This window comes from Cyprinus carpio, chromosome A7, assembly GCF_018340385.1.
Source record: "Cyprinus carpio isolate SPL01 chromosome A7, ASM1834038v1, whole genome shotgun sequence".
Lineage (NCBI taxonomy): Eukaryota > Metazoa > Chordata > Actinopteri > Cypriniformes > Cyprinidae > Cyprinus > Cyprinus carpio.
In genome coordinates, this window is record NC_056578.1 from 10,550,445 (window position 1) to 10,577,991 (window position 27,547).

Consider the following 27,547-nt stretch of genomic DNA (forward strand, 5'->3'; position numbering starts at 1 on the left):
TTATTTATTATTATTTTTATTTGGTTTGAGAATCTGGACTAAAATAGTCTCAATAGAAAACATGTGAGCGTGAACATGACATGCAATTACTGCACACACCACCACATTACTGGGCTGTATACTTCAGAAAGAAAAAAAAATGAATGCATAAACTGGAGTGTAAAGAACAAACAGTGTCAATGTGTACTGTACTTAAACGCATTAAGGTCTGCTTTCATAAGCTAATAGAGAATATCATGATGTGTATATTTTTGAATATGGGTTTAGGAAGGGGTACACTGAGATTTTGATATTGTGAGAAACAAAAATCAGGTTGGTGTTTCTAGCACTCTCATGTTGGTAACCGTTTCAGTGGGTTTGAATGCGCTTGATTCGAGACCGGAGAAGAGTTGTGAGAGTGTCATTGTGTTTGTGTAATAGACCAAGTAAACCATGGAGCGCCATCTCTTGGTTGCAACTAATATACCAGGCCATGACCCCCAGTAAAATGTTACTGAATCTTGCCTTGTGATGGACACTACAATTTATCGACCTGATAATCATTTTTTTCTATTTCACCAATCATGTCGTGTGTTTCGTATTTTCTTAAATGTCTTTAGAATAAGAACTAGCTATGCATGATACATGATTGAATGAGTCGGTTCTTTTTTTGTGAGTTGGTCAAACGGGTTAGCAGCACAGCGGTCGGGATTTATTGGAGAGATCACCCACTGAATGGCTTGGAGAAGTTTTTCACACAGTTAAATAGTAATGCGATACAACAGATAATAAAACACGCTTATAAATCAAATATGAATGTGTAAACAATTAAAACAAACCTGCAAAAGCGTGATCCTCAAGATCAAGTCCAAAACCTGCTCGTGCAGCTGCTGCTGAACGACTCTTAAATGACTCTTGGCGGTGCATGCTTTACATAGGCAAATTACAACTGAAAAACGTTTAATGGTACTGGAACCAAATAAAAGCCTATTTTATGACGCTCGATGTGGACGGAAACCGTACTAAATTATTGACAACGTGTCTGATTCTACAGAGGGAAACACAAACATTGGAAACGAAAGACTCATGAACCGATTCTTTTCCCCAAACAAATAACTCGTATCTAAATCAAATACGTAGGGCCAGGGTTGCCAGGTTTTTACAAGAAAAAAAAAAAACGCGGACTTGGCAACACTGTGTAGGTCTTCAAATTCCCGAACGAGCAACTCATGAGCCGGTTCTTTTTAGTGAATCCAGAGTCATGTCCGAAATGAACCGAGAACTGTTGTCAAGTCATTAAAAGTCTATGTAAACACTTTTTGAAACAACTGCATTTATTTCTAAAAAAAAAAAAAAAAAAAAAAAAAACTGCTGAGGACTGTCAATGTAATAATAATTTCATTGCTTTATTCTAAATGTATTTCTTTCTTTACCATGTAAAACAAGTGTTAATGGAACCACCAATGAACCAGAATTGTAACTATTAAATTCCCTACAATTCCCATTCTTAGAAAATATTACATAATAATATATTTATTTATTTATTTGTTTATTTGTTTCATTGATTATTATGTCAAATCAGAATGTTGTGCTCTTAACTTAACTTTGCTTTTTTATTATTTATTTTATTTTATTTTTTTACTTTGTCTGACGTGCATGACCTGTTTTCTTTACTATCAAAATATTTGCAATGATGCATGATTTATTTAAACATTTGCTACACAAATACTTCAAGGGTGAGACCTTCTGATTGGCCAGTTCCCTTACAGCTTTTTTATTGGTCTCTTATTAAAAATCTTTAAGAGATGCCATAATATCATCGTAGTTGAGTGCACACTTAGGCATTACTGTGTAAATCGTCCATACAGAAATGAAGGCTGCAGTCAATGTGTTCTTACTTTTGAGTCTTTTTGGACTGTACCTCAGTGCCTATAGAATCCATTATTTTGTGGGGAAAAAAATGACTGAATGATGAACAGAAATACTGCAGAAAATACTACGACGACCTTTCCACCATCAATAAAGGAGAGGCAGAAAAGTTTTGCGTTTATACAGATTCTGTGTATCATTTTAAATGGGCTGGACTATACAGAAGTTCTAACAACCCAGAAAAATGGATTTGGTCTGGAGGTGAGAGGCAACCAATTGACAACTGGGATAGCGAACAACCAGATGATTATTCTGAAAATTGTGGCAGGTTAAAAATATCCACTTCTAAACTGCACAACATTCCATGCTCTGAGACTCTATCTTTTTACTGTATGAAGGTCTTCAGCCCAGTTTTGGTTCATCAGAATAAGACGTGGGATGAAGCCCTGGACTATTGCAGAAAAGAGTACACTGATCTGGCAAGTCTAAGTTCTGAGACAATTATGGAAGAGGTGATAAATTATACTATAACATCCCAGACAGTTTATGTGTGGACTGATCTGCGCTTTATGGCTGGTCATTGGTTCTGGGTCAGTGGTGATGATCCTTCTGCGGAGGGAGAGATCCAGTGTCCTGCTGGAAATCTGCACTGTGGAGCTCTGGATAGAGAAGAGAAGATTTGGAAACCCACAGACTGTGAGGAAAGACATAATTTTCTCTGCCTTAAGAAGCCATAAAGTGCTTAAAATATATGCATTCTGATATGTTAAGTTTCTCATGCAGCTTGGTATATATGTAAGCTCTAGCATTGATTTCAGACAGATTCTCTAACCAATGTTTTGCAATTACAAAATATATTTTTGTTCATACATATACTATATACTAGTTTTTATTCTGACACATTAGCCATAGAGTCATCATATATATTGTCTTATTTAATAATATATTAGTTAAACTGAAATCTTTTCTGGGGTTGATGAGACATACATGGTTTAGTTTATATTTACATTAGTTATTTTATGAATTTACTGTTATATTTAGTATAAAACAGGATTTACGCAGGTATATCTTGAGATAATGACATAATCATATATATATATATATATATATATATATATATATATATATATATATATATATATATATATAGACACACACACACACATACATACATACATACAGTCGTGGCCAAAAGTTTTGAGAATTACATAAATATTAGTTTTCAAAAAGTTTGCTGCTAAACTGCTTTTAGATCTTTGTTTCAGTTGTTTCTGTGATGTACTGAAATATAATTACAAGCACTTCATACGTTTCAAAGGCTTTTATCGACAATTACATTACATTTACTGCAGAGTCAGTATTTGCAGTGTTGGCCCTTCTTTTTCAGGACCTCTGCAATTCGACTGGGCATGCTCTCAATCAACTTCTGGGCCAAATCCTGACTGATAGCAACCCATTCTTTCATAATAACTTCTTGGAGTTTGTCAGAATTAGTGGGTTTTAGTTTGTCCACCCGCCTCTTGAGGATTGACCACAAGTTCTCAATGGGATTAAGATCTGGGGAGTTTCCAGGCCATGGACCCAAAATTTCAACATTCTGGTCCCCGAGCCACTTAGTTATCACTTTTGCCTTATGGCACGGTGCTCCATCGTGCTGGAAAATGCATTGTTCTTCACCAAACTGTTGTTGGGTTGTTGGAAGAAGTTGCTGTCGGAGGGTGTTTTGGTACCATTCTTTATTCATGGCTGTGTTTTTGGGCAGAATTGTGAGTGAGCCCACTCCCTTGGATGAGAAGCAAACCCCACACATGAATGGTGTCAGGATGCTTTTACTGTTGGCATGACACAGGACTGATGGTAGCGCTCACCTTTTCTTCTCCGGACAAGCCTTTTTCCAGATGCCCCAAACAATCGGAAAGGGGCTTCATCGGAGAATATGACTTTGCCCCAGTCCTCACCAGTCCATTCACTATACTTTCTGCAGAAGATCAATCTGTCCCTGATGTTTTTTTTTTGGAGAGAAGTGGCTTCTTTGCTGCCCTTCTTGACACCAGGCCATCTTCCAAAAGTCTTCGCCTCACTGTGCGTGCAGATGCGCTCACACCTGCCTGCTGCCATTCCTGAGCAAGCTCTGCACTGGTGGCACTCCGATCCCGCAGCTGAATCCTCTTTAGGAGACGATCCTGGCGCTTGCTGGACTTTCTTGGACGCCCTGAAGCCTTCTTTACAAGAAATTGAACCTCTTTCCTTGAAGTTCTTGATGAACCTATAAATTGTTGATTTAGGTGCAATCTTAGTAGCCACAATATCCTTGCCTGTGAAGCTATTTTTATGCACCGCAATGATGGCTGCATGCGTTTCTTTGCAGGTCACCATGGTTAACAATGGAAGAACAATGATTTCAAGCATCACCCTCCTTTTAACATGTCAAGTCTGCCATTCTAACCCAGTCAGTCTGACATAATGATCTCCAGCCTTGTTCTCGTCAACATTCTCACCTGAGTTAACAAGATGATTACTGAAATGATCTCAGCAGGTCCTTTAATGACAGCTATGAAATGCAGTGGAAAGGTTTTTTTGGGATGAAGTTAATTTTCATGGCAAAGAAGGACTATGCAATTCATCTGATCACTCTTCATAACATTCTGGAGTATATGCAAATTGCTATTATAAAAACTTAAGCAGCAACTTTTCCAATTTCCAATATTTATATAATTCTCAAAACTTTTGGATATGACTGTACATATATATATATATATATATATATATATATATATATATATATATATATATATATATATATATATATATATATATATATATATATATATATGTCAAGCCCCCTGGCCCTAAGGTCCCCCCTCCCCTCCCTTGTGCATGACACTGCTGGCACATATACCAGTCCATAATCCATAATAACATTTCCTTCAGGGAAAACTCTCACATCAAAGCCATAAACTGTTTTTGCTTGTAAACAGTGCTTGATCTGTGCATATTCCGCTCCTCTCACATCATAATCCACAATTTAACACCAATGTGTTTTGTTGTGTTTTTGTTATAATATTTTATTGGTATTTTAAAGTTTATTTATCTCAATGATAGATTTTTTTCTTACTTCACAAGATATTAACTGATAGACAGGAGTCATCTCTGTTACTGTGATGTTTCTATCAACTGTTTGGACTTCTGATGGCAACCATTCTCTGCAGAAGATCCACTGGTGAGCAAGTTTTATAATGCTAAATTTCTCCAAATCTGTTCCAATGAATGGATAAAAGACTGATTTTAAACCAATGTTATTTCACTGATGTTCTTATCCATTTAAAAGTGTTTTGTGGGAGTTTTAAAGTAAAATACTGTGGTCCCCCCCCACACAAACCGATATCAGTTTTTGATACAGTCTTATGTCATTAATAAAGTTCGCCCTTCATAATATTAAGATGTGTCTGGTGTTTGAGGACATATCAACTAACATTAGTAGGCTACTGTATGCCCACATACAAACACATAAAATGATTATTCATATTAAATAAGCTTTCTCGTTTGCCGACATTATAACCATGATATCTGAGGCAAAAAGTGCCCCTACCACACCAAAAAAATACAATGGCAAAAAGTACACTAACCTTTTTCCAATAAATCTTCTAATACTTGCGTTACTGTTTCTGTCTTTTTTCGTGTGCTGGAATATGCTGGAATATTTTCTCGTATAGTCAGAGAATTTTTCTGCAAATGTTACTTTTTCCGTAGTAGGCTACATGGATTCATGTGGGGAAGTCATGGCCTAGTGGTTAGAGAGTCTGACTCCTAACCCTAAGGTTGTTGGTTCGAGTCTCGGGTTGGCAATACCACGACTGAGGTGCAATTGAGCAAGGCACCGAACCCCCAGCAGCTCCTCGGGCGCCGCAGCATAAATGGCTGCCCACTGCTCCGTGTGTGTGTGTGTGTGTGTGTGTTAGTTCACTGCTGTTTGTGTGCACGTAGGATGGGTTAAATGCAGAGCACGAATTCTGAGTATGGGTCATCATACTTGGCTGTATGTCATGTTACTTTCACTTTTTTTTCACGTTCAGTAGATAATTTTACAAATTCTTATTTTATCATTTGAGCACATAAGAATAATTTATCTCCTGTTGTATTTGATCTTTGCATTGTATATATATATTTTGCATCTGCCTATTGTCAATTATATATATATATATATATATATATATATATATATATATTTTTGGTAATTCGCAATTATGCCCAAATCATAAATACATTTATGATTTATGTTATGTATATATTTATGTCCAATGTGCCCACAGCTATAGTAGTCACCTGAAAATCCTGATTTAGTTTTCCTCAGTGATGTTTGAGATTTGGCATTTAAGACTGGAATAGACAGTGTCATTTCTGCTCTTCTCTGAGCTCTCTGTTTTTGTGTTGTCTTCAGGGAATTGCAGCATGGTATAGTTCACCTCACTCTCTTGATCCTTTGAGGGAAATGACAAATTTGTTTTCAATATACATTTATGAAGGTTATGGCTGAGTACCAAATGTTAAATTAAACAAATTAGTTGTCATGAAATACAATGATTACTACTAACATCAGACACAGAGTTTTGTTGAGGAGGGACAGCCAGGTGAAGCCTCCTGTGATGTGCTGCAAGAATCAAAAAGAATGGGATAAAGTAAAATAATGGTACAGAAAACAATGGTACTAAAAAATATATTATTTGAATAAATGGCCATTGCTAAACTATCTCACTATCATTCTCTCTCCCTCTCTATCAAAAAAAAGATCATGTATTGAATGTCTACATAACATTACAATACCCCATTTCAGGAAACAAAATGAAAACAACTTAAATATGTACTGCACCTGCACACAGTTCACATTTTCTTCTCCTCAGTCTGTCACATAAAATTATGTTCAGGACCCCACTGAAGAGTAAAATCACAATATTGCAGACAAACACCACATGGAAGAGTGCTGAACAATCTGAATTAAGCAAAATAAAGGGGAAAAAAACATATAAATGATCTTAGAATAAATGGCTAGGCTGTTTGCCATTTGTAATCAGAAAGACTGTGTGTGTGTGTGTGTGTGTGTGTGTGTGTGTGTGTGTGTGTGTGTGTGTGTGTGTGTGTGTGTGTGTGTGATGGATCTGTAAATTATCACTGCAAAAATGTAAGTTATCAATCTGATATTTAACAAATAATACTAATAATGATTTTAATTAAAAAAAAAAACAAATCTATTTCCTGGGTGGAATATTGTATCCTAATTACAAGTTATTTCAGAATGTGTTATTATTCCATTATGTTTGATTATTCTAAATTATTGGGGGAAAAATTGTAAACATAATCTAGATAGGCCTAAAATAGGCCTAAGATGTTGTTAATTTATTATATGGTGAAGATATAACCACTTGGTTTATAATTATTGTTTGACAATTTGAATGTTTAGTTAGCCTACAGAAAATACAAAGACATATAATAAACATATAAATGCTATTTATGGAACAAATGAGAAATAATTTATAAATCAAAAATGTGATGGATCTATAAATAATATAGTAACACTTTACAATGTTTCAGATGTTATCATTAGTGAATTATAGTATTTAACATGAACAATATTATATAAAGCATTTATTAGTTAATGTTAAGTTCAACATTTACTAATACATTATTAAAATAAAAAGTTATTTTTGATAACATTAAAATAAAAATACATTGTAAAAATACACTGTTCATTGATAATTCCTGTTAGTTAATGCATTAACTAATATTAACAAATGAGACCTTATTGTAATAAATGTTACCAACAGTACTAATCATGATATTAAGGAAAAATAATCCTGTATGGAATATTGTGTTCTAGTAGCTTGATAATTTAAGTTTAAATTTTAATTTTTGATTTTTGCATTTGCTTTTATCCAAAGTGACTCACTGTACATTGCATTCAAGGTATACATTTAAATTTTTTTCAATACTTGTAGTATTTTACAAATAAGTAAATAAATAATTTCTCACCAATAATTTGTCATTTACATTCAACAAGCAATGCAGTTTATTAAAATTGCAACTGTAATATTAAAGTTAATATGTATTTGCATATTACAGAAATTTGAGAGACAGTTTGCAAGTGCGGATATTATAGAAATGTTACCAGCCATTTTGTCACCTAAAACAGAGAGACATGAAATAGGATTGTTTAACACATACACATTTTTTTTTTTTTTACATTTAAAATATTTAGTAAATACCTGCTTATCTCAGGTTAAGTAGTAAAACTGACTTACGTATCTATTAACTTGAGTGCCAATCAGTGAGAACTCATCACACAGGCAGTGTTGTGAAGAGAGCGGCTTTGAGCTGTGCTTTATATAGGACGACATACAGTATACAGAGTTGTGTACCTCAAGGAGAGCAAAGTGCACAGGTGTGGGTTTGCTCTGAATGTTGGTTGAGAGACATTTTAAGGACAACATTTAGTCAAAATGAATGTCAAGCATTTTTCATGATTGATGGGGTCCTTAATTTATTATGTTCATGCAGAAATGGCCTACACTATTGTAATAAAATCGATGACTTAGGGATACATATTTGAAGGAACGACACATTAATTTGAGGGCAAAATATAAAGCATGCACAATATAAGAACATAAGCCAACATAAATTCAATTAGTCTAAAACTAAATTCATGTAGGTCTATCCAAACTACACTGAAAAACATGGTATAGAAAAAATTTTCACTCATAAATTGCTGGAGGATTTCACAAGTAATTATAAGGAAATGATAAGTTACACATTGACTTCAAAATGCAATTTTGTAGAAAGACTGAAATATTATTACAATCTTTGTTTTGATAAAACTTGCAAATTTTTACAGAGTACATGTAAACATGTAAATATATATATTTTTTAATGTTTATGTGTAGCATTTAATGTAGTTTTGTGAGTTTTTGTGTTCAGATTTTTAAAACATTCCCAACACATTAAGCCGATTATCTACTTTAACTAAGTAAATAAATAAATTATTAATTATTAATCTGATAAAAGATGTGAAAAGTATATTTAATTGCACTTTTTAAATTACATATTAATTAACTAAAGCATTAACTGTTAGGTTATCTTGAAAAAATAAAAAAACTCATACACCAAGTCCACCTTTGCTGTTGTCACATTACAAGACAGTGTTTTAATTGTTTTGTTAGAAATTGTTTTAATGCAAAGTAGTTTAATTTAGCTGACATTTTTGTTATTTTTTGTTAATTGGTTTCTAGCAAATATGCATTTTTGGCAAAAAAATTTTTTTGTGTGTTTTTTCAATTTTTGTTTTAAGTTTGTATGTAAAGCAGTGAAAAGAGTTATATGGGGTTGCATGTTCTTGTCCGTGGTGCTGAATGCTTACATCATGAGTAGATACTGATGCTTAAGTACTTTTGGATTAAATGAATGCAAATAAATTATTTTATTAATGTTTGAAAAAAGTAACACATGTTTGCTTCAAAGATCTTTATTGTACATTTTATTATCCGTCATGAAGACACCCCCCTGGGATATTAGTGTAACGTAAACTTCATTATGGGAATATTATCTTCTGTATTAAAAGTACAGTGAAAAAGTGTGTTAGTTCCTCAGGAAATGTTTGACCACATAAATGTGAGCTCTGATGGGGCTCTGACTGAGGTGCATTGTATTTTTACTCTTGTAGGCTGCGCTTTGTGGCCTGAGATCATAGAACAAAAGCGAAACTGCATGTAGCAGCTCATCTCTCTGCAAACATGAAGCATCAAACAAAGTGGTTGATTATATTGTCTTGTGCCACATGTTTAGGTTCCCAAACGAAAAGTGGAATAAAGACAATGGAAGTAAAATCGCAATGAATTTACAAAATGCAAACACAAAAAGTTAAAACTTATTTCTATTTTTCTTATCATAACTGATGCAGTCAGGTGCTTTTGGTAATGGAAAATGTTTTGCTTACTGTTTGTGTGGTTTTGGCACAAAGGCATGAAAAGAGGTCATTATTGTGGGTTGGAAAGACTCAAACTATGATTAACAAATTTATGCAAATAGTGCAAACTGCAAACAGTCTGAATGCCTCATACATTTGCTATAAAAACAAACAACATATTGGTGCTATAATCATAGCAAATGACCTGAAGTTGACCTCACCTGGCCCCACACTGTTGAAAGCTTGTTTAGTCCAGAACTGGTCTTATGGGTTATGGGTTTTGGGTTTTAGTTTTATTTAATTTTAGTTAACATTTATTTTAATTAACATACTGTTTTTAATAACTTTTTCTTTAGTTTATGACAACAACACTGGTGTAAAATAAGGTCAAAACCAGCATATTTAACAGAAATAATAAAGATCTCTTAATCCTTAAGAAGTCAACATCTCTGAACCGTGTCTTTAGTTCAGTTACAATAGCAGCTTTTATTTTAAAATACATTCAAACTGTTCATTTTCATTTTTAAGTTAGTTTTAAATTTGGGTGTAATTGTAAATTAATCAAAGTGCGAAGTGAAGAGAAACCACGGTAAAGTTTCAGTGACACACCTCATTAAAGTTTTTTTTTTACCAGAATGCATGCAAAGCTCAATAGAAACCACTGAGGACAAGCATTCTCTTGCATAACACCACACTCATATTAATGATAGTCATATAATAGCATTCAAGCTCCTATTTTACTTTTTATATTTTAACTGTTTTATTTACTATACTGAATAAAATGGTAAGTTAAAAATGGCAACATCTAAATTAACAGTTAACAATAAATAAATAAATAAACTTCGCTAAATCAACCTAAATACACGTCAACGTCACTACATACGCTATGCCATAGCTTTTTAATAATACATTTTTTGCTACTTTTGGAGCTTTGGTGTTGCCGACTTTACGTTTAAATATTTTTCCGCTTGTTTCTTGGTCGAGCACCCAGTTAAGATTGATGTGCGTGCTTTTGCCTGCTTTTTAACAACAAACTACAGAATAGCTATTTAAGATAACAGCTGCTGGTTACAGTCTATGTCAGCCTGCAAAAGTATAGCCAAAATCATTTCAGAATTACTAAGCCATAATACAGCATTTATTACATTTTATAATACACTAAATATTGCAATCAATTATATTATAATAATAATTAAAGTAAAGAGTTGTTTTGTTTGTTTTCTGCTTGGTATGCTGTAGGTGAGGCTGTTGAAAGCAGGTGACAAGAAGTGCCAGTAGGGGGCAGTATGTGATAATATTTTCCCCATATTCCTTTTTGATAATGGCACAACACTGTAACGCATTGTGCATTAATCCAGTATGAACTTCATAAGGTCATATTCTCTGTTAAAATTCATATTTGAATGTGAGAATGATTAAACTCACAGACTGTTCTAGAAAGAAATTTACATCTAAGTTTTATTTTATGATTGGTCTGTAACAGAAAAAATCTCTAAGCTATTTTAATTTCCTAATACTGTAGCTCACTGCAATAAAGATTTTATTGTTTGTGATCACCTCAACTTTGAAGTTAGAATGTCTCTGATTGTGAGGTCTGTTCTCAACCACACAAGTTTGACTTTGCAATGGTGGGACTCTAGTCAGAGAGCGAGCAAAGAAGAGCATCATTTCCTGTAGAAACTGAGACAGGAAGAAGCCGCTCAGTACAAAGTGAGAACTGATGAGGTGACATTCTACCATATAGGGCTGTAATAGAGAGCGGCATCTTTTCTTGTGGTCTGTAAGAGGACAACATTTGAAAGTCTGCAGCTGTACTAATAACAGTGGTCTGTAATAAACACTAATATATGATCATTTATTTGCATGTCTCAAAAGCATTTTATTCATATTTCTTTTTTAATACTGCTAATGCACATTGCACACATTGCGTTGTTACATGTCCAGAATCCATAATATTATTACAAAAAAATTCTCAAACCATTCTTATGAAGTCTTTATGTTCTAAATGTCTCAGATTCTATGGGATGCATTTATCAGTGCAATCTTCTTTTGTTTTAAAACTGCACTCAGGATGCATACAGCAGGTCAGACAAAGGACTGATAAACTGTAACACAGCAGAACGTTATGCATAAACATGCACATCAACATGTTAGAACAAATCGTTCACTAAAAATTTTTAATTCATTGTTTAATTTAATTTAAAAAATCAACAGTAAACTGGGTAGGCTTTTTTTTTCTTTAATTACATAGAAATGCTTGTCTGTTGAGAAGGATGTTTTTGTGGTTTTGATTCAGAAAGGGGCTTCAAAACAGAGGCAAGAGGTCAGTCCTGTGGTTGGAAAATGATCAAACCACAATGTGCGCAAGCAATGCATGCACAAAGGTACACAAAGAAGTGCAAACAAACATCTCATGATCTCATCTTTTCATCTATATATTGGTAATTTTCAGTAATAATTGCAACAAATATTTAAGTAATCAAAAATAACTGTTAAAACACCTTTTCTTTTAGAAACTTTTTTAAGAAACTCAGATTATTTTATAATTTTTTTATCCAATTCAATTTTTTTTTTTCAGAATGTTTGTGCTGTCACATTTTCACATTTACTCAACTTGTGAAGTATGAATGTGTTCATTATATAATTGATGATTACATCAAAGTATGATTATATCAAATATTGTAATGATATGGTTCACTCAGTTGAATGTTAAAGCTGGTCCGCTGAAGTTCACATCAGCACTTCTCACTCTGTACTGAGCAGATTCTCTCTGTCATTCTCTACAGGAAGTGATGCTGCCAACAAACTCTGTCTTCTGGTTGGAGCCCCAGTCGCTGTAACATCTTCTGCTTATGCATTGTTTGTGCAAGAGCCTGTGGTTTGTGCTAAAACTGACCTTTTAAAAACAAATAAGATAATCTGTCTCATAATTGTCAGATATATGATTAACTGAGCTGTTTTAGGGGCTAATGATTTTACGTGTAGGTGAGATATTAATTTGCTTTTGATGCTTAAAAAAAACATTAACCGCTTAAATTAGTCATACAGAAATAGTCATACAGTCAAATACAGTCAAACAAGTATGGCAAACAAGATAAAAGTTTCAGTTTGACATAGCCATGTGCTTTCTGAAAATAAACCAATCATTAAAGTAAGGGGCAAATTCCCCATGTCATACATAACATAACTAAGATGAATCAAAAACTGATTACTAATTATTTAGTAATTGAAAAGATTTCATGTGCTTTGCAGGACACAAAGTGTAAACTAACTAAATCTGCTGGGTGAAAATGCAAATTAGAATTTGAATATTAGCATTTAAGGACATTGTAGTACATTGTGGTTCTGTTTCTTTATATCGATTCTATATATACTATTCCTTTAAAAAAAAGTATAAAAAGTGAAATGTAACAAAAATAATGTGTCTCTGTCCAAGGTGCTGAAATCATACTTATGACAAGCTGTGTTGAATCAGATAACTTCCACCTGCTTTTGATTAATTATTTATGTCCTGACTTGTAAACGATAAAAGTAAAAGATAAAAGTATATTTTTAAATATACAGTAGCATTTGAGAACATTTGAAATTTTTACACTACAATGTAGGCCTTTTATTTAATTCCACCAGCCTAAAACAAGAGGTCAAACTTTATTGAGTTGAAGTTTAGTCAGCTACTCTCACACTTTAATTATAAGTGGTACAATGGAAAGTTTCAGCCACAGAGGTGAGAGCACTGATGGGGGCTATCTCATTTTTTCCATTCTCGATCTTACTAGGTGATTGCAATTTTTTTGTGGTATGGGCTCATAGTCCAAAACCACAAGTGTATAAAGTGTCATGCTGCTGCTTCTACCAACACCAGACAACAGAGAGGAGAAAAAAAGTTTTTTTTTTGGTTTGTTTTTTACTATACTCCAACTATTCTAAATGACATTTTCCATTTATAATTATTATGCACGCACCTAATGATTTTCATATGAATTGAGAGGTCACTGGAATTTATATACATTTAAATATTCATGCCATAATTTAAATGTGAATTTAAAAAAAAAAAAAAAAAGATTATTAAACAGTTAATTTTTTTTTTTTTTATTATTTTTTTTTTGATAAATAGTGACCAATTACCGGACCCGAGAGGGCACTTTTCCTTATTCATATATATTTTATCCTAAAATACTGATATTTGTAAAACTCAGTATTGTGAGTGAAAACAACAGACACAGACCTAAATCTTGTATTTCTGCTCAATTGTTACACTTAAGCATAGTGTATGCATTACACACTGAAGCTAATGACCAAAGAATTCATTCTGAATTAAGAATAAAAAACAATGTAACTGCAGCCTTTAAATTGTCTACACACATGATACTATAAAACAATCAGTCATAATTTTAGTGTGTAGATGTGTGTAGACTCTGTAGATTTGCATATAACAGTTATCGCTAATATAGTGGTATATGATAAAATGAAACAGTTAATGCAAATCTAAAACTGAACTAAAGCTCAATCAGTGTGTGTTGGTCTGCTGAAGTTCACCTCACCAGGACTCGTTCTGCACTGAACTGCTATTTCCTGTCACTCCCTACAGGAAATGATTCTTTGTTTTCCACTTTATTAGATCAGAGGCTGCTTTTGCTCAAAAACAGCCACGCGGTTTGTGGTGTGGTTGGTCTACAATCAAAATGCTCTCTAAAAAAAAACAAATTAAGCTATACATGCAACTTATTTAATGATGTATGTACTGCACATGCAACTTATTCATGATGTATTCACAGACTTCACTTACTGTTCACAATGTTGTTATTTAGCTAGTAGCCTACATATATATTTTACTTACAGCTATTGCACTTCTCATTATGGGTTTCCCAATTTATGCTGAATAAATATTATATAAATAATAATAATAAACCTTCTTTATCTTTTTGACAATGTGCTATTTATGTAGATCTACCAGCTTGCCAAATATGATGTCCCACAACATTTCAAACATACAAAAAAGAATCATGATACTATGACAGCAATGTCTCCACCTATTGGCTGACCTTTACCTTTAGTTTTGTGAATGTTGTAAGACTTTCACAAGATGTAATTTGATATTTTAAACTGAATATCAACTAACTAGTTTGTTTGTTTGTTTACAAGTAAATTAATTTATTTTGACCTTTTGGACTGATTTTAGAAGATAATAAATGATGTACAACTAGGTCTATAGACCTAGTGAAAAAAAAAAAAAAAAAAAAAAAAAAAAATTATATATATATATATATAATATATATATATATATATATATATATATATATATATATATATATGTATATATATATATATATAAATAAAATAAAATAAAAAATTGTCTATGACAAAGGAAAAATTTGAGAATTCAACATCTATATGAAGTGAATTCATTAGTATTATTATTATTACTATTCAATTTATTAAAATTTTAGATGACCCTCTAGTTCTGTACAGTGCATATTATAGTCTGCTTTAATACAGATGGGTGCATGTACGGTGTAAAAGCCACACCCCCTACAAATAAAAAAAGCTGATTTTGATTCTTCTCAGTTAAGCTGATTTGACTGGAATGTAAACATGAATTTGTCTGCAACACATCCTCTGATGCTCTTTTTAATAGGTAAATACACTTTTGTAATGTTTGCTATAGAATGTGGGATAATGACAGAATGACAATGTTTGCCATGTATTGAATAAATATACAGTAATATATAACAATGTATAGCTACTATACTATACTGTACCACGTGTAATATACAAAATAATATGTGACCCTGGACCACAAAACCAGTCTTAAGTCGCTGGGGTATATTTGTAGCAATAGCCAAAAGTACATTGTATGGGTCAAAATTATCGATTTATCGATTCCCGATTTTCAAATAGTTGTATCTCGGCCAAATATTGTTCTATCCTAACAAACCATACACCAGTGCAAAGCTTATTTATTCAGCTTTCAGATTATTTCAGTTTTGAAGAATTGCTTCTCAGTTTCGAAGAATTGACACTTAAGACTGGTTTTGTGGTCCAGGGTCACATATAGTAAATTTTCTACAAAATCTGTTCATATAATTTAATTTGCCATTGCTTTGTCATTTGATTTTTAATCTTATGATTGTACATCACTTTCATTTAGTTCCTTCTCAGTTTTAATGGGATAGTTCATTCAGAAATATGAAGTTTTTTTTTTTCTCCATACAATCTTTCAAAGACCTCCAATGTTGTCTGGACACCAACGTTCTTCATAATATTTTGTTTTGAGTTCCACAGAAGATAGTGTAATAAATCATAGACATACTTTTTTAACATTGTGCTATGCACAGTTATTTTAGACATGGTGCAACACAATGTTTATGCAATTAAAATGCAAAATGCAGCTTCCATTTGAATCTGAATCGTTGTCTTTCACTTTTTTTCTTAACATTATTTTTTTTATTTTCAGGTGTCATCTTTGTAAAACAAGCATCTTTAACTTTCATGAAAACTGTGAACATTGGAACAACTGTCACTCTTTTGTGTTCAAACATCTTGAAAGAGCCCAGTTACATAGCCTGGTTCAAGCAGACAAACGATTCTCTCCCACTTTGCATTGCTACTCAATATGTGAGTGAAAAACCAGCGGACTCCATATATTTTAATGGCTTTAAGGAGAATCATGTAGAGATGTCAGTGAACAAAACATTTTCTTCCTTGAAGATTGTAAATGTGGACATCTCTGACTCTGGAATATTTTACTGTGGAAGTTTTTTGACAAACCACATGATGTTTCACGACAAAACACAGTTAGTGGTAGTAAATGGTAATATTTTACGTCTTCTTTTAATGTTCCTATCATTTATTTATTCCAGCATTATATTATTTAGTATTGTTGCTATTCACTGACTACTAATTATTTTTTCTTCTTTTTTTTTCTTTTTTTTCTTCTTTTTTTTTTTCTTTTTTTTCTTCTTTTTTTTTATCTTCGAAGAGACTAGTCAGTCCAAAGGGGATATAACAAATGTAGATTGTGGTATGTGCCATGCATTTTAAATTAAATTAGTCTCTTCTTTATTATTTTTGGTTTTTTTTAATTATCATTATTATTTCTAGATTACAGCAATAATTTTGTTCTCTCTCTTCCCCCTTCTCTCTTTATTTAATTTTTGAATGGTTTTAACAGGGGTGACTAAAGAAACTTTGAGATCCTGCCATGTCTATTATACACTGACACTGATCTTAAGCGGCTTGGTTTTGCTTCCCACTGTTTTAGCGATTGCAATCTTCATCAGGTTGAAGGAAAGAAACAAACAGAACGAAGGCATGTGGACAATGCACTAGCACATATAGAATAGTAAATACACTGGCAAAAACATTTCACTATTAGATTAATTTATTATTTTATGTTTCTGTAATTCTGGTATTAATTATATCACCATATTTTCATAAATGATAACTACTGCCTTAGGACAGCAAATAATAATGATGACTCTCTTGTTTTGTTTAGATGCTCAGCGCCATGAAAACAATGAAGAGATGAGCAAACAGTTGGAGCAGGTATCTCATATCAAAATATTCTTTAACTTACAGGTTATACATCTGATTTGTGCTGAGATTCATAAATGGTAAATGACAGGCCCATATAAATATTTTTTTTTAAATGGCTGAGCAGAGCACATCCATAGTATGTTTGGAATTTTTATATTGCCAGGAGCAAGATGCAGACTTGAACTATGCAGCTCTAAGTTTAGACAAGAAGAAGAACAGAAGACCAGTAAGAAGATTGAAGGAGGTGGAGCCCAATGTAGTTTATGCTGCCACACGGTGATCCACAGATCATCAGACCCTCTGTCACAAAACACAAGTGAAACTCTGCTTATGCTGAATCGCAAATCACTGTTAATTGCATTGTATTGAGCTAGTGTTAGATCCAGTCTTACTGGACTTTTCTCCGTCCTGAAAAATTCAGAGTATTTATGATAATTTTTATTCATGAATTCATGTTTTCATAATTATAGCGCATTTAAAAATTAATTTCACCAAGTATTTCAACTATTGTAAATCCTGTGTAAATGCATTTATGGTGCCTCTGCAACATTAAACAGTCTGTGTAAATGAAGCTATTGCTGCTACAGATGTATCCTCTGTCACCTTTGCAGTATTAAGTTGGCATTAGGTACTCATTGCAGAATAATCTGTTTGTCTATGTGGAAAAACTTGCGATCTGCAGATGGTGATATGGTGTGATGCCATGAAGGTTACAAATACTGATAACAAAGATGGTGTCACAGATCACTGCCGAAAGGAACACGGAGCCGTGGAACACATTAAAAAGTCTTTATTATATCCAAGATATGGGTTAATCCAACTCAGTAACAAGGAGCGACACACGAACACAATTTAGCAGACCCGGCAAGGAAACATGATGCAGACTACACATTATTTACTAGACTTGATGAAGGATAGACAGGTGTGGGGAATCAACTAATAATCAAATTAACATGGACAGGAAGTGACCAAATAAGGACAAACAGGAACAGGAACAGGGGCAAAACATGACACAGACAGTCCAGAATCCTGACAGATGGAAACCCAGGTGTGTCTCATGTTACCATGACTGCATTCAGATAAATTTTGTAATTCAGTCAATAACTTTTTTTTTAATTCTTCACACATGCAAGGGTCAAATGTCCACCCTGTTACAGGACATTCTCATCTCAATTAATACGCTTTTTGAATGCAGTTATTGTAATATTTACATTTTCTAAGAGCTAAAATGTCCCTCCCTTTACCCTGCAAATGTATTTTAACAGAGTGTTCGTGAACAGGCATTATCTTGAAAAACGTTGTATTTTAAGGCACAGTGTAATTTCAACACATTTCTTTTATAATAAGAAGAAATTTAAATGAAATTTTGGCCCAATTTTAAATAATTTAATTTTACCATTTAATTCCCTACAAATAACCACAAAGATATGCATAACATTTGTTGAACTTATTTTATTAACATAAAAAAAAAGAAAAAAACAAAAAGAAAGAAAAAAATATAGACAGAGGGGAAACTGTGTGGACATCACACCACTTAACAACAGTACATCAACATATTGCCAAATACACAAGAAGCATATTGTCACAATATACAATAACTACAACATATAAATGGTTCTATATACAACAATTTATAGGATAGGTCCAATTATCACATTAAAGTAAGTTGTTATACTTATTATTATAAGATCTCATTTCTTATACTATCCCTTTATTAGGCTACAAAATATGTTTATCATTGTATTCTACAATTTAATGTTTATAGTTTTAAAGAACATGTTATTTCACTCTCTCTCACAAACAAGACACACACACACACACACACACACACACACACACACACACACACACACACACACACACACACACTGGTATTCCTATCGTTATGGGTTCATTCCATACGTGTAATGGTTTTTCTACTGTAAAAACTGTATTTTCTATTCCCCTACCATAACCCTACCCCTAAACATACCCCTCACACTAAACTACAGGCATTTAAAATTTTCAAAACATTTCATTCTGTATGATTTATAAGCTCTTTTCCTCATTGGGACCGAATAAATGTCCCAAGGTCAAAATTTACTGGTATTACTATACCTGTGGTGACATTTGGATAACGTAGGGAATACCAGTACACACACACACACACACACACACACACACACTGTAATGGTGTAACATGCGTGGGCCAACTGTCTCGTGGGTTCTTGGTTTCATTTGGTGCATCAGTTTATCACTGCTGAATTAGTGACACAGACTAGTAGCTTTGGTGAACACAACACTTGTTTACTGAACCTTCAGGGATGAACATAAGTTGCCATAGCAGATTACAGAGCATGCATCTCCTCTCCCCCCTCTGCTACCACATGCGTTCTCTCGTGTGATCTCAATTCCGGGGCACTGTTCTCGCAATATTATAACCACTACAATGTGTTAGAACATAATTTCACTCCCTACATAATACTCCCTTGCCTATCAAGAATTGTCCTCATTTCTACAACAAAATCCTTGAAATGAGGCACAAAACAAAATATATATATCAGGAACAAGACAAAACATATCCCCAAAATCTGTATGAACAGGGGGCCAAAAAGAACAAAAACACTTTCTTTTAGCAATACTGAAACTTATAGATCAAACAGATCCTTAAGGCATGAATACTGTATGTCAGCATGCGCCGAAGAACATTTCCAATTGTTACATATCAACCTTACATGAACCAAAGAAACATAACTACAAAGAGTAGTCAGCAAATAAGTGCATAGTCCAACCCAGGACAAGGCAACCAACATGTCCTGGGAAGCACATCCCGAATGGACAATGAAGTGGTAGGTAACTCAGAAGGCCTCCTCTGCTACAACACCACGTGTGGTCTCTCGTGTGATCTTAATCACAGGGCACTGTTCTCACGATATTATAAGCACAGTCCTATACAATGTATTAGAACATTATTTATACTTTTAAATTTCACTCCCTACAATGGCAAAATCAAGACAATTTAAATACAGTTTCTAATCAACAGAGCATTCAATCATAAACTTTCTTTGAACCTTGTGGGTCCTGGTTGTGAGTAATTTCTCTGCTCTGGGTAAGCATTTGATAATGCTTATTTTATAGATAATTTGTGCTGAAAAACTAAAACTAAAATATAAGCACTCAGAGTCTCCTTTTTACACCTCAAAAATATTTGCGGAAGCTAGTAAGCTTACCAAATCCTCTGCAACAAAATCAACCACACACACACACACACACACACACACACACACACACACACACACACACACACACACACACACACACACATTAAGTTCCCAAGTTTTATGTTGATATATTCCATAGACATAATTGTTTTTATACTGTACAAACTGTATTTTCTATCCCCTTACCCTAACTCTTGCACAAAACTTTCTGAATTTTTAGATTTTCAAAAAACTTAATTTAGCATGATTTACAAGCTGTTGTCCTCATGAGGGACCAAAAAATGTCCCAACAAGGACAAGGATTTTGGATCTTTGTGGGGACATTTTGTCCCCCCAATGCAGGGCAGGGGTGTCCAATCCTACTCCTGGAGGGCCACATTCCTGCAGAGTTTACCTACAACCACAAATAAATGCACCTGAACCAGCTTACCAAGGTCTAATACAGGCCCACAGGAGAAGGATTGGACACTCCTGATGTAGGGTATACCTGAACCACACACACATACAACAACAACAAAGACAGAAATCATGCAACTAAACGTGTGAAATCATGCAATTTTATGTGCCACAAAAATAACATGGCAAAATTGCAAAAATTAACAAATGCTTAAAAAGCAGGTAAACAATAACAGAATTTAACAAGTGAAACTGCATTTTCATAAATTTATTTAGCAAATGATGTTATCCAAAGCGACTTCAAAATGTGAACTTGTAAGCATATTATAAACATTATAGTCATTAGAAAAAATCGTGTTCACCAACATGATCATCAAGCGCACACAGACACAACAAATTTTGCAACATTGCGGCCTGTTCATTATCATAATAAAATACAGTTAATAAAGAAACATAAAGAAGTTGCACTGCTCCGTTGTACAATCTGTTGCGTTCAGCGTGACCACCGCCTCACTGTGCTGATAAAGCCGATGAGAAGGATGGATGATGTCATGCGAGTGAAGTACAAAGCTTATTACATAATAAATAATATTTTAGCGTCCAGATACATCGCGAATATGAAAACATTTGGATTCGTACCAATCTAGGTAGGCATCAGTTTCACCTTAAATTAATTGTTTTTCGGATTGACATTTTTATAGTCTAAAGGCATAGCCTTAACTTTAGAGGATTTGTTGTGGAGAGAAGGAAACTAATAACTTTGTTTATAATAGATAGCCAATGTATGTGTATGTATATATATATAGAGAGAGAGAGAGAGCGAGAGAGAGAGAGATGAGTGTGTATATATAAAGAGAGAGAGAGAGAGAGAGAGAGAGAGAGAGAGAGTTTATTATGTTTGTAAACATTTTGCTTTACTGGCATTTTGGCACATTATTTCTGAATGTAGCCTAATAATAAAATGCCACGTGAGCCTATAGTGACTTATGTTTCTCTCTCTCTCTCTCGCTCTCTCTCAAAACGCAATTTTAAATGAATAGCATTTTTTTAACAATGCAGCAAACATTTTTAAATATCTTAAAAAGTACTTTAATGTCTTTAAACCATTAACGGATTTTTTTCTTCTTTCTTTTGTTTAGTAGCCTATAATTTGGCCAGACATTTCACTGCTGGTTATATATGCTCTATATAATTGTGTATGTGATGAATAAAAATCTTGAATCTTGATCTTGAATTCAAATCTAGAAAAAATTATGCTGTATTGATTAAGCGCAGCGGGTTAAGATAGGCTACCAGATCTCTTCCTTTTTTTCTTCTTTTTTTCTCTCTGTTTTGAGTAAAAAACGCTGTACTTTATTATTATTAGGAGGATATTATTGTTGCTGTTGTTGTTGTTATTATTATTATTATTATTATTACAGACAAAGAAAAAAAGTAAAAATAACATTATTAACCGGTATTTTTTCTAGGCAAACCTGTTTCGGAATGATAATTATACAGAGGAACAGAAACGTTAAAATATCGAGTCTGCTTTTTTTTTTCAAGCCCTGCTATCAACTAGTGCTTGATGAACTGATAAATGACTCGTGTCTCTTCTTGGTTTAAGGCATCAGTATCCACGATCTGCCAAGGGAAAAATGGAAAATAAAATCACAATTTTGTTTTCTGCTGTATAATCTACTATACAAAGTCACAGTTTTGTGTAAAGTTAATTTAGTCACTACAAGCATTATAACTTCTGGAAAAAAATATTCACTAACAGTAATTGAATTTGATATCTGAATGCAATCCCAGTTTTACTTTGGTATTTACTGTAGTTCAATACTTCACCTTCCTGGAAGCTGAAGTTTAGTATTGCAATGTTAAAAATTAAAACATAACCTTATTTACAGTAGAGACAATTTTATCATTTTTTGTATTTTAATCACAGTCTGTATTTAAATTGTGAGAAAAGAAAAGACAATTACCTGCTTCCATTGATTTATGGGTTGATTCAGAGTATCTTAATAAATACAAATCAAAATTTATGGTTAAAAATATGATGATATGTGGCTCTGTGGAAAGCTAGTTGATATACAGTATACGTACAGACAAAGAAGTTCAACTATACCTCTAATGTGGATATTTTGAATCACTATCAGCAGAATTGTAATCACAATCATGGTCATGATGTTCAGTGTTGCCAGAACTAAAGTAATTGGGTTCCATATGAACTGTAAATCTGAAAAAGTCACATAGATGTGAGATTTCATGTGCTACAATAAATACATAAAATACCTAACATTCAACTTATAACCAAAGACATTGCGGTACTAAAAATAATTTCTAGCAAATCAAATATTACCTTCAATAATCAACTTAGTTCCATTTCCAAAGTGTATCTTCCCACATGTGGCAACAGCACAGTAATAAACCCCAGCATCAGATGGTTTGAGTTCAGTCTGAGAGAGACTGTAGACACAGCTCTGGGTAGAAAAGCCATTCTCTGATCTCTCTATACACTGATCACTCCTGTTATCACGGGTGTAAATGAGTCTTGGATGAGAATGTCCTGATGAATGTCTAAACCAGTAGACGCTGTATTCTCCTGCACAGATCTGACTGATGACCGAACACTGCAGAGTCACTGAATCTCCTGGATGAAGTCTGTCAGATACAGGCTGCTGGAGAACTGTGGACCCACTGGCAGAATCTTTACCTTTGAAAGAAATCCATAAAGATGATATCATTTTCTACTAATACAAGTTTATTTTAGTTTATTTATACAGGAGTAACATCAGTAAAAGTTCTAACAAAACAGCTCGTTTTAAAGAAGTCTCACCTTTGTGAAGCAAAATCGTTCCTTCTCCAAACTGAATTGTGCTGATGAAGGTCACGGCACAAAAGTAGTTTGCAAAATCATTTTCCTTCAGGTTTATAATGCTCATATTTAAAAAGTCAGTTCCAACTTCAAAAGAGTACCGTTTGACCTTGTCAAAGCCATTTTGATATATAAAACTTCCTGAGAGATGAGATGAATATCCAATAAGAAGAGGTTTTTTGCCAACGGTCTGTTTAAACCATGAAACAGTGTGTATCAAGTCAAATGAATAAGAGCAGGGTAAAATCACGCTGCTTCCAAGTTCAGCATCTACCAAAGGAAGCTGGTGAATGACACCCTTTATTTCACATGTCCCATCTAAAAATAAAAGTAATATGATTTAATAAATCGAATATGAAATTAAGTGTTCAACAATCAAGATATTAGTCAAACTTACATGCAAACAAGGAGAGAGAAACGATAAACAATACTCTGAACCTCATTCTGCAGTTTAATCTAAAAGAGAAATATACACAGCTGTCTTGAGAATTTTTGGAATGATCAAGAGAACTTAAAATTATTAATTTAAATTGATGAAGCTCAGAGGAAATACTTACTTTCCAAGAAAGATGATTTGCTAAAAAATTAGGCCCATGGAAGTTAAAACACCCCCACAAAAACAGTATATTCAGGTCAGATTACAACTGGACAATAAAATATAAATAATTTCATTTCACAATTTGAAATAAACTGGTGGTGGACAGTGCCTGTTTGGTAGTACGTGTTAAGAATGCTTCCTCTTTTATACACAGCTGTGTTCAAAGATCAAACAGTGACACTTTGATGTTTGACTGGTTGTTTTAGAGAAAGGGGCAGAACTATATTTTACTGCCATGAGTAATTTTCATGATTGTGTCTTTACACACACCAATATGGGGATGGCAGTAAAAAAAAAAAAAAAAACACTAAACAATGTCCCATTTAGCTGTATGAGTGACTCAATACAGTACAATACAATAATTTCAGTTAGTTTCATTTGATCATTTTTGTAAAATATAAACTACACAGATGCAAACTGTCAAATGCAAACACTGAAACATATTTTTGAAAAATAATTATTTAAAAATATCCCAACAGAAGGGACATCCCTATGCTTCCTTGGAGTTGATTGTACTTGTTTACTGTATGCAATCAGTCAGCCATAGGTTGAAAACATATGCACAGTATGCCAGTATAGAAGATTAAATGTTTTTATATGAATATGTTGTTCCTAAATATGCTTATTATCCGTAAAGAGACAGTAAGGCCAGGGATGGGCAGTATTTCAGATACATGTATTTAAAATACATATTTGGAATACAAAACACTATTTTGTATTTTAAAGCCTTTGGCAAAAATCTAATGTAATTTGTATTTGAATACATTTAAGGTTAGTATTTTTGCATTTTCAAAATACATAAAATACTTTGTGCCATTCAGCCTCTTTTTTAGGGTGCTGATTTAGCTCAGACACACCCCTACCCCAAACCCAACATTCATCACGTGAGCTGCAGCTGTACAGCTCCATTCAGCCTTGGATGAGTGACTTTTGCTGGAATAAGTTAAGGTGAGGATGTCACAGTCAGTTGTACATGTTGATTAAAGTTAAAATAGTGCATCATTCAGATTTGCCTTCAGTTAACATGAAAGAATAAAAGAGCACTGACAAGAGTCAGTGTGGAGTGGAAAAGGAAGCATGGATGAATAACTAATAGAATGTGATGCACTTGATGCAATTGTACTTATTATAAATATATATGTGTCCTCTATACTTCTATGGCTTTCAATAGATTCAGTGCTTGGGGTTGGGTTAATACTCCTTGACAAGTTCTATTGCTACTTTCTGATTATGTTTCTGGCTACATTTAAAATCAAAATATATTGATCATTTAATATTTGTTGTAATGCTAAAATGTTTGTTTTCAACTTCCAAATATTGTAGGTGTCCAATGATTGAGAAATAAATATTTGATTGCTGAAAATTGTATCTTAATTTGATATGATTTTGCATACCATTGCATGAATGACTGCCTGACACATAATATATTATTATATTTATGATTAACAATCAAATGATTAATTAGTTGTGGTTGCTATGATTAATAAGCTGGTTGCTATGAATACAGGTGCCATCAGTGTCTTCTTTTGAATGACTTGTTAAACTCTTTAAACTCTAACTCTAAATATTAAACTCTTGGTTACTTTAAAACTTACCTTCATCTGGGAGATCACGGGGATGAGTGAATATTTCATCTGTCAACTGGTTGCATATGTCAGATTTATTGCATGACTCAGGCAGAGAAAAGCTGTTGCTATCAAACATTGTTTACTATCAGCTGAGTCAGTGTAATGGTGAAGGGATAGATCAAACAGGCCAATTGATGGAAGGTTTGCGAAGAAATTTCATGCACCCTTGCAAAAGTATTTTTTAGTATTTTTAAAATACAAAAATACATAGTTTATTTTGATACTTGTTATGGCTGCTGTATTTTGTAGTTTATTTTGATACACTTAAAATTAAGGTATTTAGTATTTTATTTTAAAGTACATTTAGATGTATCTTTGCCCAACCCTGAGTAAGGCAGATTATAACATTTCTAAGAACCACCCACAAGCTCAGGGACAAAATTCAGTAAAGTGGGAGAAGGATCGTTTCATGTATCTTTTCTTGCACTCCTGGATAATATTTCTTACAGTAGATGTGATCTGTTTCTTACATAGTCTGCTTTAATACAAATGGGCACATGTACAGTGTAAAAGCCACACCCCCTTCAAATAAATAAATCTGAATTTGATTCTTCTCAGTTAAGCTGATTTGACTGGAACGTAAACATGAATTTGTCTGCAACACATCCTCGTCTGCTCTTTTTAATAGGTAAATAAACTTTTATGATGTTTGCTATAGAATGTGGGACAGTAACAGAATGACAATGTTTGCCATGAATTGAATAAATACTGTATATAACAGTAACAGTAATATATAACAATGTATAGCTACTATACTATACTGTACCACGTCTTATATACAATATAATATAGTAAATGTTCTACAAAATCTGTTTATATCATATAATTTGCTGTTGCTTTGTCATTTAATTTTTAATCTTATGATTATACATTACATTCATTTAGTTCGTTCTCAGTTTTAATTCTGTGATTTTTTTTTCATACAGTCTTTCAAAGACCTCCAGTATTGTTTTGACACATACAGTCTTCATAATATTTAGTTTTGAGTTCCACAGAAGTGAAATAAATCATAGACATACTTAGTAACATTGTGCCATGCACAGTTATTTTAGACATGGTGCAACACAATGTTTAGATGCGATGAAAATGCAAAAGGCATCTTCCATTTGAATCTGAATTGATGTCTTTCACTTTTTTTCTTATAACATTATTTATTATTTTCAGGTGTCATCTGTTAAGGAGAATCATTTAGAGATGTCAGTTGACAAAACATTTTCTTCCTTGAAGACTGTAAATGTGGATGTCTCTGACTCTGGAATTTTTTACTGTGGATATGTTTTGACAAACCACATGATGTTTCACGACACAACACAGTCAGTTGTAGTAAATGGTAATATTTTACGTTTTCATTTAATGTTTATATCATTTATTTATTCCAGCATTATTTATATTCAGTATTGTTGCTAGTCACTGACTACTAATTATTTTGTATTCTTTTTTTATCTTCAGAGAGACTAGTCAGTCCAAAAGGGATATAACAAATGTGGATTGTTGTATGTGCCATGCATTTTAAACTAAATTCGTCTCTTC

At 33.3% G+C, this 27,547-nt stretch overlaps 1 protein-coding gene and 1 long non-coding RNA gene across 2 annotated transcripts; both read right to left on the reverse strand.

Moving 5' to 3' along the window:
* Positions 1 to 1,198: 1,198 nt before the first annotated feature.
* LOC109077917 lies at positions 1,199 to 8,180 on the reverse strand. The gene is made up of 6 exons (XR_002015654.2): positions 8,142 to 8,180; positions 8,009 to 8,023; positions 6,716 to 6,835; positions 6,441 to 6,496; positions 6,172 to 6,326; positions 1,199 to 2,507 (listed from the first exon to the last, which is right to left on the reverse strand). It is a non-coding gene; the product is annotated as an uncharacterized LOC109077917 (long non-coding RNA).
* Positions 8,181 to 23,157: 14,977 nt separating this feature from the next.
* On the reverse strand, positions 23,158 to 24,263 carry LOC122145582 (immunoglobulin kappa light chain-like). Its single transcript, XM_042759577.1, has 3 exons — positions 24,189 to 24,263; positions 23,753 to 24,109; positions 23,158 to 23,629 (listed from the first exon to the last, which is right to left on the reverse strand). Exons 1-3 carry the CDS (start codon positions 24,232 to 24,234, stop codon positions 23,265 to 23,267), a joined length of 768 nt encoding a protein of 255 aa, XP_042615511.1. The 5' UTR covers positions 24,235 to 24,263; the 3' UTR covers positions 23,158 to 23,264.
* Between the last annotated feature and the right edge of the window lie 3,284 nt (positions 24,264 to 27,547).